This window comes from Thunnus albacares, chromosome 14 (genome assembly GCF_914725855.1).
Source record: "Thunnus albacares chromosome 14, fThuAlb1.1, whole genome shotgun sequence".
NCBI classification, from domain to species: domain Eukaryota; kingdom Metazoa; phylum Chordata; class Actinopteri; order Scombriformes; family Scombridae; genus Thunnus; species Thunnus albacares.
Genome location: NC_058119.1, coordinates 30,823,665 through 30,835,959, shown reverse-complemented (window position 1 = coordinate 30,835,959; position 12,295 = coordinate 30,823,665). Strand labels below are relative to the sequence as shown.

Below are 12,295 nucleotides of genomic sequence, written 5' to 3'. Positions count from 1 at the left end.
ATAAATTAAGGAAACAGCAGCAGCTCAAACTGAAACTATCATCGTCCCGAACGTACAGAAGAGAGAAATAAGACCAACATTCAGAGATTCATGTTCTGTGTTTGTGACTTTTTGTGACACTTCTAATCACCTTTAATATGTGATGTCACTCAGGTGAGTTGCTTCAAATACTGCAGCTCATACAGAAGTAAAAACACAAACATTAAGAGAAACACATCATCTCATGTGTTTTGTCCTTCAGGACCACCGTAGACTGTCAGAAATCTTTCCCTCCTAAAATAACGCAGCATCTAGTGAATGATGATCAATAATTAGAGTCAAATCAATTTTATTATTTTAATTTGACTGTTGATACAACAGAAGGAGAAAAAAAACTGTTGAAAGATGAATTATTTTGTCCAAATTAAACTTTTCTACTGTGGAGTTTGTTCCTGCAGTTACCTGATCAGCTGCTGATTAAATGACATCATTAATATTAATGAGCAATGACATCATCAGTCTGACACACACACACACACACACACACACACACAGCTGCTCACTTTATGAAGCAGCTTCATTAACACTGAAGCTTGATGAGATAATGACCTGTGTGTGTGTGTGTGTGTGTGTGTGTGTGTGTGTCCTGTTGCCTGGCAACAGCTACTATCGATCAGACTAATCTCTGAATTATTTATGATTAATGAATAATTAATCAGGGTTTTTTTTCCATCGTCGTGTCCAGCAGCTTCTCTGTCAGAGGGCACCGCCCCCTCCTGATGATGTCACACCGCCTGTCAATCAGCCGCCCGCCAACCAGCTGTTGTTTCTGTCTGGTGGAACCCTTCAGGTTCTCAGACGTCCTCCAGATTCTTCAGGGTTCTTTAAGGTTTGTCAGGGTTCTCCAGTGTAAATACATCTTCTGGATGTTGTCCAGGGCTCCCAGCTTCACCAGGGTTCGTTAATGTTCTCAGGGTTCTCAGTGTTCACCAGTGTTCTTTAGGGTTCTCAGGGTTCATTAGTGTTCTTCAGGGTTCTTTAGTGTTCTTTAAGGTTCATTATTTTTTTTTAGGGTTCTCAGGGTTCTTTAAGGTTCTCAGGGTTCTTTAGTGTTCTTTAAGGTTCTCAGGGTTCTTTAGGGTTCTCAGGGTTCTTTAGGGTTCATTAGTGTTCTTTAGGGTTCTCAGGGTTCATTAGTGTTCTTTAGGGTTCTCAGGGTTCTTTAGGGTTCTCAGGGTTCATTAGTGTTCTTTAGGGTTCTCAGGGTTCATTAGTGTTCTTTAGGGTTCTTAGGGTTCTTTAATGTTCTTTAGGGTTCTCAGGGTTCTTTAGGGTTCTCAGGGTTCATTAGTGTGCTCGTGGTTTCTTCTGGGTTCTCTGGTCATGGTTTATGTTCTATAAGGAACCGTAAAGAGGTTTCTGGTTGAGCCAGCGTGTTTGTTGAAGATGTTTCTTTCTATGTTAAAGGTTCTCAGAGGTTCTCTGTAGAACAATGAGAACCCTGCTGCTCCTCACCTGTACGAGCTCTGGTGAGTTCAGTGTCAGTCTGATATCTGAGTTTCTTTCTCGGTGCTGCGCTGCCGCCTGCTGGACGTCTGAGGAACTGCAGAACCTTCATCCTCTTCCTCAACAGTTAAAAACTGATGAAGGTTTTATTCTTCACTTTTAAAACTTTTGTCTGATCTCAAATTAAAAAAACACTTTGTTTTTGTGTTCTATTATTTTGTTGATATTTATCGATTGATAAATGAAATGTTCTCATATGTCACAATATTGATCTGAGCAGCCAGATTCTAAAACAATAAAGAACATAAATATAAACAAAGTAACTCTACAGCTTATTTATTGTATTCAGGCTTTTTCACACAATATATATTTATATTTATAATCTGCAATCTTCACATTACATTAAAGATTTCTAAAGATATTTTTAATATAACAAAAAATGTAATTTAACACTTTCACAGTAAAGAATGTCTGCTGTTTATGATAATAATTCCTGTTTTATAGACGTTGAACATCACATCACACAAACACGTACAAAAAGAACTTTATTTATGTTTAACTGAATTTAAAGTTTTTTTAGACGTGTGTCCTAATATGACCAGAATATACACAACGGAAATATTTCAACCTTTTAAAAACAGATTTGTGCAGCAAATCAATGAGTTTGATCCATATTTATTCAAACATGTTGTTGTATTTAATTCACTGAACAGTTTCATGTAACAGATCCTTAAAAACTAAAGAATAAACTCTCTGAAAGCTTCGTTAAGGATTAACCACCCATTGATCAGTGATTGATCAGTTCATTCATGATTTATGGTTCAGGAATTTGCTACAGAGACTAATAATAAGGAGATATGAACAGTATGAGAGGGTTTAAAGAACTTAACTGGCAGCTTCTTTTTATTTGTTTTAGTCAATTTTCAAGCAAAACTGTAAAAATTAACTCATTCTAGTTTCTCAAATGTTCGATTTGATGCTTTTCTGACATTTATGACAGTAAATAAGTGATAATTAGAAACTATTTGTGGCAAAAAGATCAGATTTTAATGCTCAGAGATGAAACAAACAAACAGCAGTTTAAGTGTCAAACTTCCGCTGAGCTTCTCTCAGGTTCTCGGCAGCGTGCTGAAGAACTCCTCCAGAACCTTCTCCACCTCCTCCTCGCTGTAATCTCTCACCACGTAGAGCTCGCCGTCATCAAATCCTCGGATCATGGCCGACAGCGCTGGACGAGGACGGAGAGAGAGAGAGAGAGAGAGAGAGAGAGAGAGAGAGAGAGAGACAGGAAGTTAACGTGACGGAGACGGCGTGACAGCGTCAGGTTACGGAAGGAAAGAGGAAGTGACCTCACAGCGTCCTGACGACGGCCTGAACAGACACAAGATCCTCTTCTTCATGTCCACGGCACGACCGAGCTCGAAGCCGACGCCCAGCGACGGCTGCGTCACCTCCGCCACGATCACTGCAGACACACAAACGCTGAGGTCAAAAGGTCAAACGCACAAACGCTGAGTCAGCGGTCCTTTTTTTTAGCCTCTCTCACTTGTAACCGGACAAACGTGCGTTCAGTCGCCGCCATCAGCCGGAGCTCGGTCCTTCCTGTCAGAGTCCAGCGTGCTGGTGGAAGACTGGAGACGGATCCACCTGCAGAACGCCTGCAGACACAGCTCAGGGCAAAAACACTCCGCCTACTCTCACAGATAATAATCAATAATCAATAAAGCGTCCTCACCGTCAGACTGTCTCAGCCACTCCATGTCTCGGTCGTGAATGGCTCGGTCTCCTGCTGCTGTGGCGTCCTCTCCTGTCCAATCACAGCACAGCAGCTCAGTGACATCACACATGCACCTGACCAATCAGCAGCGCCGACTCAGCGTATCGATCTTTTTAATTACGTGTTTCAAATACAGCGAGTGACGTCATCAGGCTGTACTCGCAAGTACTTTATTCTAGTATTTACATGTTTATATGTTATACTTCTACTGTAGTACATTAATCTGACAGCTGGTATTACTGGTGTACTTTTACTGCAGATACTACATGCAGCTGGTAATACTGGTGTACTTTTACTGCAGATACTACATGCAGCTGGTATTACTGGTGTACTTTTACTACAGGTACTACATGCAGCTGGTATTACTGGTGTACTTTTACTACATATACTACATGCAGCTGGTATTACTGGTGTACTTTTACTGCAGGGACAACGTGCAGCTGGTAATACTGGTGTACTTTTACTGCAGGTACTACATGTAGCTGGTATTACTGGTGTACTTTTACTGCAGGTACTACATGCAGCTGGTATTACTGGTGTACTTTTACTGCAGGTACTACATGCAACTGGTAATACTGGTGTACTTTTACTGCAGGTACTACATGTAGCTGGTATTACTGGTGTACTTTTACTGCAGGTACTACATGCAGCTGGTAATACTGGTGTACTTTTACTGCAGGTACTACATGCAACTGGTAATACTGGTGTACTTTTACTGCAGATACTACATGAAGCTGTGTACTATGTGACCTCTGACCTCTGGCGGTGAGCTCGAGGCTGCTCACGTGCTCGGTCAGCACGGTTCCGTAGCTCTCCAGTTTGTGGACGATCCTCCGGTACACGTGCACGTCGTCTCTGCCGCCGCGGATGCTTCCGCAGAAATAAACCTTCATCCTGAACACGGGACCGTTTCTACTGTGTCTCTACTGTCTCTACTCTCTCAGCAGCAGCTCCTGTATGCCGCCGCTTCCCGCGCTGGATGCAAATGACGCTCTGTGACGTATTCCTAGATGTTTCCCTGAGCTGAGTCTCGCAGGTACATCAACGTAAGCAGCCTCGTCTTTCTGCGCTCTGATTGGCTGAATCACCACCGCCTAAAATCCTCAGCCTCTGATTGGATCAGCCAGGAGGCGGCAGACGCTCTGGGGGGGGGGGGGGGGGGGGGGGGGGGGGGGGGGGGGGGGGGGGCTACCTGACAGACTCTACTGAGGGTAATGAAACCCACAACAATAAAAGAGTGAATGTTTGCTTTGGCCATGTTTTAACAACAACAATAATACAAATAATAATAATTTTATTGTTTTCAAGGTTCTCAAAGACACTTCACATAAACACACACTAAAAGCATGAGGTAATAATATATCATGTTTAATCTATTATTTGATCTGATTAATAAATTGAGTACATTATATAATAACATACAATATATAAAAATATATTAATAATAAAATATTGTGCATTTTTCAAACTCTTTGTTGTCTTATATTGTTGTTTAATATTTCCATTTACTGCCAGTTAAACTTCTCCTGCAGTACATTTACTTGACCTTATGTAGTTGTAACTTTCATAAACATGAAATAGTGTTTTATTATTATTATTATTATTATTATTATAAGTAAATTAGTACTTGTAGTTTCTCTGCTGCTGTGATGCTACTACAAATATCTGCATATTTATATATTTTATTTTATTTTCAATTTTGATACCTCAAGTACATTTTTACTGCCAATACTACTGTTACTATACTATTACTAATACTACTACTGTAAACGCTGATAATGTGTGAAAACCACAACATAAAAACACTAGAAACACTGACTGGCGGTTGTTTGTCAGGTTGCAGTTTACATCCACGTCCGTCCAGACTCATAATATTTATAGTGAAGACTTTTCCTTGTATGTGTTTGGCTTATAAATCTGATTGTGATAGAACACAGAGTCGTAGTGATGACAGTAGACGATGCTTCAGACCTGGATGTTGCTGCAGAGAAGCTACGGATTGTAAAAACGTGGACGTTTCACACACAGAAGATCTAAACTATCACCAGTTTCAACGTGGACACAAAAGATTCACCAGTTCAGCATCTGAGTGTGAAATATGGACACAATCTCTCCTTCTGGTCCTGAGTTACGGCGCTGAATAACGGCCAGAAAAGTGTTTTTACAGGATATTATGATGTCACAGCGAAGTTGACCTTTGACCTTTTGGATATTAAATGCCATCACTACATCATTTCATCCTGTTAGACATTTGTGTGAAACTTTGTCATAATTACTGTATAAATTCTTGAGTTATGAGCTAAAATTTGTGTTTGGTGACCTTTGACCTTTGACCACCAAAATCTAACCAGTTTATCTTTTGTGCCAAATTTGAAGAAATTCCCTCCAGATGTTCCTGAGGTCTCGTTTAACATCACAAATATATTAAAGTAGCTTGTAAACTGAAAACTATCTGTCATATAATTTAAAAAAATAACAATTCTGTGACGTCAGAGCAACAAACAGCTGTTTTGTATTAAATCTCTTTAAAACACAATTAGTTCCATAAAGTTTATTTGACTGAGTGTCTGTACAGAAACTATAAATACATCTGAACATGAAAATAACAAAAAATAAAACCCCCAAAACAAAAAGACAGACTGAATAAAAAATGTACAAACATCAACAGATGAGTTCAGAGTGAAACCTCGAAGCTTCGCCATCAGCGGACGTTAATGCAGAATCATGACTCAGAGCTGATGACGAAAACATCTGTGTGTTCCTGTGTTTGGGGCCTCAGTGGCTCTTCAGCAGGGTCCCCAGACTCCTCACTGTGGCGTTCAGCGTCAGCTCAGGCACGTCTCTGGCCACCCGCTGCATGGGAGCCATCTTGGGTCCTTCCAGAGAGTCCAGCAGCCCTGAAACCACAACGACAGGAGGTCTCACTCTGACACATAAAACAGGAGGTCTCACTCTGACACATAAAACAGGAGGTCTCACTCTGGAACTACAATGACAGGAGGTCTCACTCTGGAACTACAATGACAGGAGGTCTCACTCTGGAACTACAATGACAGGAGGTCTCACTCTGGAACTACAATGACAGGAGGTCTCACTCTGACACATAAAACAGGAGGTCTCACTCTGGAACTACAATGACAGGAGGTCTCACTCTGACACATGAAACAGGAGGTCTCACTCTGACACACAGGAATGGTTCATTTTAAACTTGGTATTAAATGCTTGAAGAGAACGAAGTCTGACCTTCTACTAGTTTGTGGTAGGCGAAGTGCAGGTAGAACAGGAAGAGCATGTGGAGGACGGAGAGCGTCCCGCAGAGGAGGAGACGAGGAGTTTGACCGACCGTACGGGACAGCAGAGCCGCAACCTGAGAGACGACAAACGAGAAACCGGGTTAGTCTGTAGTTAGCAGCTGCCGGAGAACAGGGAGGCTGGATGGGAAACGTAGTCCTCACCATGCGCAGGGTGGACAGTCCTCCGACCAGCAGCCAGAGGACGTAGAACAGGAAGTGGAAGTGGATGTTGTAGGTGATCAGGAGGACGACGCAGTGACCAAACAGACCGTAACCCTGAGGAGAGGAGACAGGAAGTGATGTCACACAGCGTCCTGTCAATGATCACGCACTTGTCTTTTTCTCCCAAACTGTGGTCAGATTTTAGGTTCATTTCCATCATAAACACAATTTTTAAACTGACTGTTAAAGATCTTAAATGGATTTTATTGTTAATGTGATTAATGTGTGTTTATGTTAAAATGTTTTAATTTTTTATATTGCCAATATTTTCTCTTTTTCTTCATGATTTCACGTCTTTTGAGCTCTAAAATATGCAAATTATTATAATTACATTGTTGGAAACATATATAATTGCCTTTATTTTATTTTAATGCATTTACTATATTTTATTATTATTATTATTATTATTTTATTGTCACTGTCAGATTATTTGATTGAAATTTTTCACCATTTTCAGACATTTTATGAACCAAACAAAACAAATAAATTAATGGAGAAAATAATCTACAGATTAATGAAAATAATCATAGTTGCTCTACATGTACTGTGTGTGTGTGTGTGTGTGTGTGTGTGTGTGTGTGTGTACTGTAGTGCAGGTGCAGTACTGTCACTGACCAGCAGGGAGAGCATCTGCAGCATGGTGATCTGAGCGTTGACCAGGTACGCCAGGAAGTAGATGAAGGAGGAAACACCGAGCCAGTAACCAAAACACGTTCCTATAGCCGTACCCATCAGAGTCCCCTCTGTCTGTAACACACACACACACACACACACACACACACACACACACACACACACACACACACACGTCATAAGTATTGTTGGAATGTCAGCTACAGGTAGATTAAGATGCTGATTAAGATGCTGCACATTAACTGACAGTGTGTCAGTAAATGTGCAGTACAGACTACAATGTGTCAGTAAATGTGCAGTACAGACCACAGTGTGTCAATAAATGTGCAGTACAGACTACAATGTGTCAGTAAATGTGCAGTACAGACTACAGTGTGTCAGTAAATGTGCAGTACAGACTACAGTGTGTCAGTAAATGTGCAGTACAGACTACAGTGTGTCAGTAAATGTGCAGTACAGACTACAGTGTGTCAGTAAATGTACAGTACAGACTACAGTGTGTCAGTAAATGTGCAGTACAGACCACAACGTGTCAGTAAATAAATGCTAAAAAGTCTCGTCTGTTGTTTCTGCTGGAAAAGTGAAGGTTAGCTCCAAAGTTAGTGACGCTGGGTTAGCCTAACCTGAAGATGCTAAACAGAGAAATAGAGAATGGAGAAATGTAAAGCTGCTGAGTCGTCGTGTACTCTGGTTGACTACAGCCCTACTGTTTTGGAACCAATGTGTAGCCCCGCCCATCGACCTTGCAGCCGGGTGTGTTCAGGTGTTTACAGGTGTGTGTCCTTACAATGACGGTTTCTGACGTCTTCATGCCCTGCAGCAGGATGGCCACCAGAGTGAAGACGAGCATCAGAGGACCGTACAGCTCACCTGCGATCTTCTGCACACACAGGAAGCACAAACAGTCAGAGGAGACTCACCTGAACCTGAGACTCAGGTGAGTCCTGGTTCTGCTTCACACATGTTTCTGTCTGCAGGTGAGTCATGAAGTTGGAAGAGACAGGAAGCGGTGCGTACCTGAGGGAAGTTGATCATGCGGATAGGGATCATGGACTCGATCAGCCTGAGGGAAGACAGAGCCGTTAGCATCGGACTGAACAGGTAAACAGCTGACAGGAAACAGGAAGTGACGGGTCCTACCTGCTACGGACCTGCACCGGCTCCACGTCAAAGTACGGCCGGAGGATGTCGATGTTGGCGTACAGGTTGAAGGCTTTGGAGGCCTGACGCTTCCCCGCCTGCCACACCTGAACACATCAACACAGGTGAAGTTACTGAGAGTCCGAAATAAAAACAGAGAAGAAGAAGCCAAAAAATATGAGTTCAATTTTAACAAAGAAAACAAAGAAGAGCTTTCATCATTTTTTACATAAATATGGAAAAAATCTTCTGGTTTCAGCTTCTTAAATGTGAAGATTTGATGTTTTTATTTGCTTTATTTGCTTTATTTGAACTATTTACTGACATTTTATGGAGAAAATGACGAATCTGTTCATCCAGAAAACAGTCTGCAGATTAATCAATAATGAAAATAATCGTTAGTTGCAGCTCTAAGCACAAAAATAATAATAATAATAACTTTAATTATATAGTACTTTTCAAAAACAAGTTACAAAGTGCTTTACAAAGACATAAAAACAAGAAATTACCTGATAAATATGAAATAAAAGTAGAACTGATACAGTAATAGTAACCGTTGAGGGATGAAATACTAAAACACAGAATAAAAACAAAAAAATAACTGTTTCAAGAGAAAACTTTGCTAAAAAAGTGTACTTTAAGAGAGAAGAGTTTGGTTGTTTCATTCTTCTGAACAGTTGTTATTTATGATGTTCAATGTTGGACCAGATTAATCTCCAGGATCAAGGATCTGCTCATTTCTGCGTCCTCTAAAACAGATCTCCCTCTGACATCATCAAGGATGTTCCCGTCCCTTAAACGCACCTCAGAGGGGACGAGGAGACGAGGAGAGGAACCACAGGTGTATCCTCTGTGGAAGTTTTCTACTGGACAGAATCGACAGTAACAAACGAGACCAGCTGACCAACACACCCTGCAGCATTAAACAACGTAAACCAAAAATAACTGGCTGAACAGTCTGTTGCACCTCAGACACCCTGCTGCTGCTGCTCGGCGTGTTGGGACAGCGATGTCTTTCTCCGGAGCTGTAGGTGCAGCAGAGAGGTCGTACCCCGGATGGGAAGCAGCTCTGGACTCACCTCGTCGGCCACCTGTCGGCCCAGCTGACCCTTTAACCCCTTCATGCCCAGGAACTCTCCGTCCTCGGTGGTGTCGTCCTCGGTGGCGGCCGCCTCCTCGGCCACCTCCTCCTCCTCCTTCATCCTCTGGTGCATCTCTCCCATGTCCTCGAAGCTGGAGCCCGACGTGTCGTCCATGTTCTCCATGTCGATGACGGCCGAGCCGCCGCCCTGAACACAACAACAACAACAACAACAACAACAACAAAATAACAAAGTTAAAGATGTGACCGTGACTCTGTGTTGCAGTAACTCTGGTGGGTTTATGGATGAGAGGAAGGAAATAACTAGAATAAAGAATATTACATGAATCTCTGTCTGGTAATCAGTATTAAAATGATTAAAGGTTAAACCAGCAGTCAGGTGTCCATATGAGCAGTGAAAGAGGTTTTCCTCGCTGTAATCATTCCTCCTGTTCATACTGGATATTAAAAGATCCGTCAAATGTGGTTTCAATGTTAGTGATGGAGGCCAAAACCCACAGGGATCATTTGGGCTCCTGACTGTTGTTTTGAGACACACTTAAAAAGTTTTGAACGTGTCATTTAACTACAAAATAACATGAGTCTGTGTCTGACAGGCGGCCGAACACGTAAACGTGAACAAGGTAAAGGGAGTGACATCACCGTAATTGAACTGTGATGTAAACAACAACTAGAAAATCAGGTGTTGTCCTTTTGCCTGATGTGACGTCAGTATCAGTTTCCTGAAAAATAAATCTTTTGTAGAGCTGCAACAATTAGTCGATCAGCAAAATTTTGACAATCAATTAATCTGATACTTACTTGAGTAATTGTTTGGCTCATTAAGTATCACAGAGCCTAAGGTGATGTCATCAAGCTCATCAAGTTTTATCCAACTAACCCAAAAACCCAAAGATATTGAACTTAATATAATGTTAATAACGCAGAAAAGCAGCAAGTTTTAACATTTAATAGGTTTAGGCTGCAACAATTAAATCAATTAGTTGCCAACTATTAATTTACTTATCAAGTATTTTGATAAATTAATCTTTTGAGTCATTCTTTAAGAAAACAAATGTCTAAATTCTCTGATTCCAGCTTCTTAAATGTGAACATTTTCTGGTAAAAAACAAAGACAACACCTGATTTTCTTGTTGTTGTTTATCTCACAGTTTATTTACGGTGACGTCACTCCCTTTACCTTGCTCATGTTGTGAAGTTTATTTGTATTATTTTGCAGTTAAACTACTCAGCTTGTTAGTTAGCCTGTTAGCTGTCAGGTTAGCACGTTAACTAGCAGTCAGTGTAGTGGGTTATCCTAGTTAACACGTCTGACTGGGTAGTTAGCCTGTTAGCATCTTAGCTTGCCTGGTTAACACTTTAACCGGAGAGTGAGCTGTCAGCGGGTTAGTTAGCCTGTTAACTGTCAGGTTAGTTCTCCTGTCAGCGGGTTAGTTAGCCTGTTAGCTGTCAGGTTAGAGGGTTATTTAGCTGGTTAGTTAGCTGTTAGCTCACCTGGATGAGGTTATCATCGAAGCTTCCCCACGGTTCCGCGTTCGTGTTTCTGTTCCCGGAGCCCGCAGACATTTTCCCCGCAGAGGCAGCCGTCCTGCTGTTTACCGTCTGTTTCCCGGGTCGGTGCCTGTGTGAACGCGCTCTCTGCGCGGACTGACGGACTTTAATTTAATGACAATCTGATGTTTTGGTCTAAAAATCTACATTTCACTCGCGTAAAGCAACAGCAGACGTACCAGGCTGACCCCGCCTCCATGGGATGCACGCACAGCAACGTCATGACGCAAGTCAGACTGAGCGACGTGGAGCTCGAAAATGTCGCGAGATTTTCGTGATATAGACGTTTTGGTTTGTTTTTTTGCCCTTTTCATCTCCTCTTTATTATATTTAACACTTTATACAACTTAAAAAATGTGTTATTCTATTTATTTCAAGCAATTGCTTGAAAAGGGTTTGATGGTCATTTCCCAACAAAGATGTGAACAAACCTCTTTAACAGCATTTTAAAAGCCAAACATAGTTTGATCAATAGTTTTTATTCTTAGTTTGTGAGTTAAAGTGAAGGATATTTACTTTTATCTTTCACTTCGGTCTAAAATGTTCCTGTTAGCAGTTTGATGAATTGGGGTCCAGGACCGTCTCTCTGTGAGGTGACAGAACTAAACACTGAACCAACATGACAGCCTCATTCTTAACTTTCATCTGCATGAAAATCATCAGAGATGAAGACGGAAGAAAATACTTTGCTCTCTGTTGAAGAAACATCTTTATTGATTATGTAAAGCTTCAGATTGTTCACACATCCGATCAGTAAAGTCTGTTAAATGACTCTTGTTCAATGATTTCATGTTCAGATTCACTTCATCCACACAATCAGTTAGTTTAACCCAGTATGTACAAGAACATAATAAATGATTATTATCATGATAATTACAGATTGATTGGACATTTCAATGATGAAGGAAGTTCTGCTGTTTTCTCTGTTTAAGAAACAACAGCACACAAATACATCAATACAAACATGAAACTAACATTTAGAACAAAGAGAAGTTTATATTTTCATCTGAAGAAGCGTCAGTGAAGGTAAAAGACGTCATCATGAGCAGCGATAGCCTCCATGGATAAAAACACACAGCGAAAAGTCACATT

The 12,295-nt window shown here is 41.2% G+C and overlaps 2 protein-coding genes and 1 long non-coding RNA gene across 3 annotated transcripts; 1 reads left to right on the top strand and 2 right to left on the bottom strand.

Annotated features, from left to right (window-relative positions):
- Positions 1-2,144: 2,144 nt before the first annotated feature.
- On the bottom strand, positions 2,145-4,251 carry dnph1 (2'-deoxynucleoside 5'-phosphate N-hydrolase 1). The gene is made up of 4 exons (XM_044372261.1): positions 4,020-4,251; positions 3,221-3,292; positions 2,840-2,950; positions 2,145-2,713 (listed from the first exon to the last, which is right to left on the bottom strand). The coding sequence occupies exons 1-4, from the start codon at positions 4,153-4,155 to the stop codon at positions 2,595-2,597; spliced, it is 438 nt and encodes a 145-aa protein (XP_044228196.1). The 5' UTR covers positions 4,156-4,251; the 3' UTR covers positions 2,145-2,594.
- On the top strand, positions 4,213-5,895 carry LOC122996697. Its single transcript, XR_006407069.1, has 2 exons — positions 4,213-4,298; positions 5,193-5,895. It is a non-coding gene; the product is annotated as an uncharacterized LOC122996697 (long non-coding RNA).
- yipf3 (Yip1 domain family, member 3) lies at positions 5,799-11,418 on the bottom strand. The gene is made up of 9 exons (XM_044372232.1): positions 11,147-11,418; positions 9,630-9,839; positions 8,551-8,657; positions 8,428-8,473; positions 8,198-8,290; positions 7,393-7,524; positions 6,718-6,831; positions 6,506-6,629; positions 5,799-6,159 (listed from the first exon to the last, which is right to left on the bottom strand). The coding sequence occupies exons 1-9, from the start codon at positions 11,216-11,218 to the stop codon at positions 6,038-6,040; spliced, it is 1,020 nt and encodes a 339-aa protein (XP_044228167.1). The 5' UTR covers positions 11,219-11,418; the 3' UTR covers positions 5,799-6,037.
- Positions 11,419-12,295: the final 877 nt, after the last annotated feature.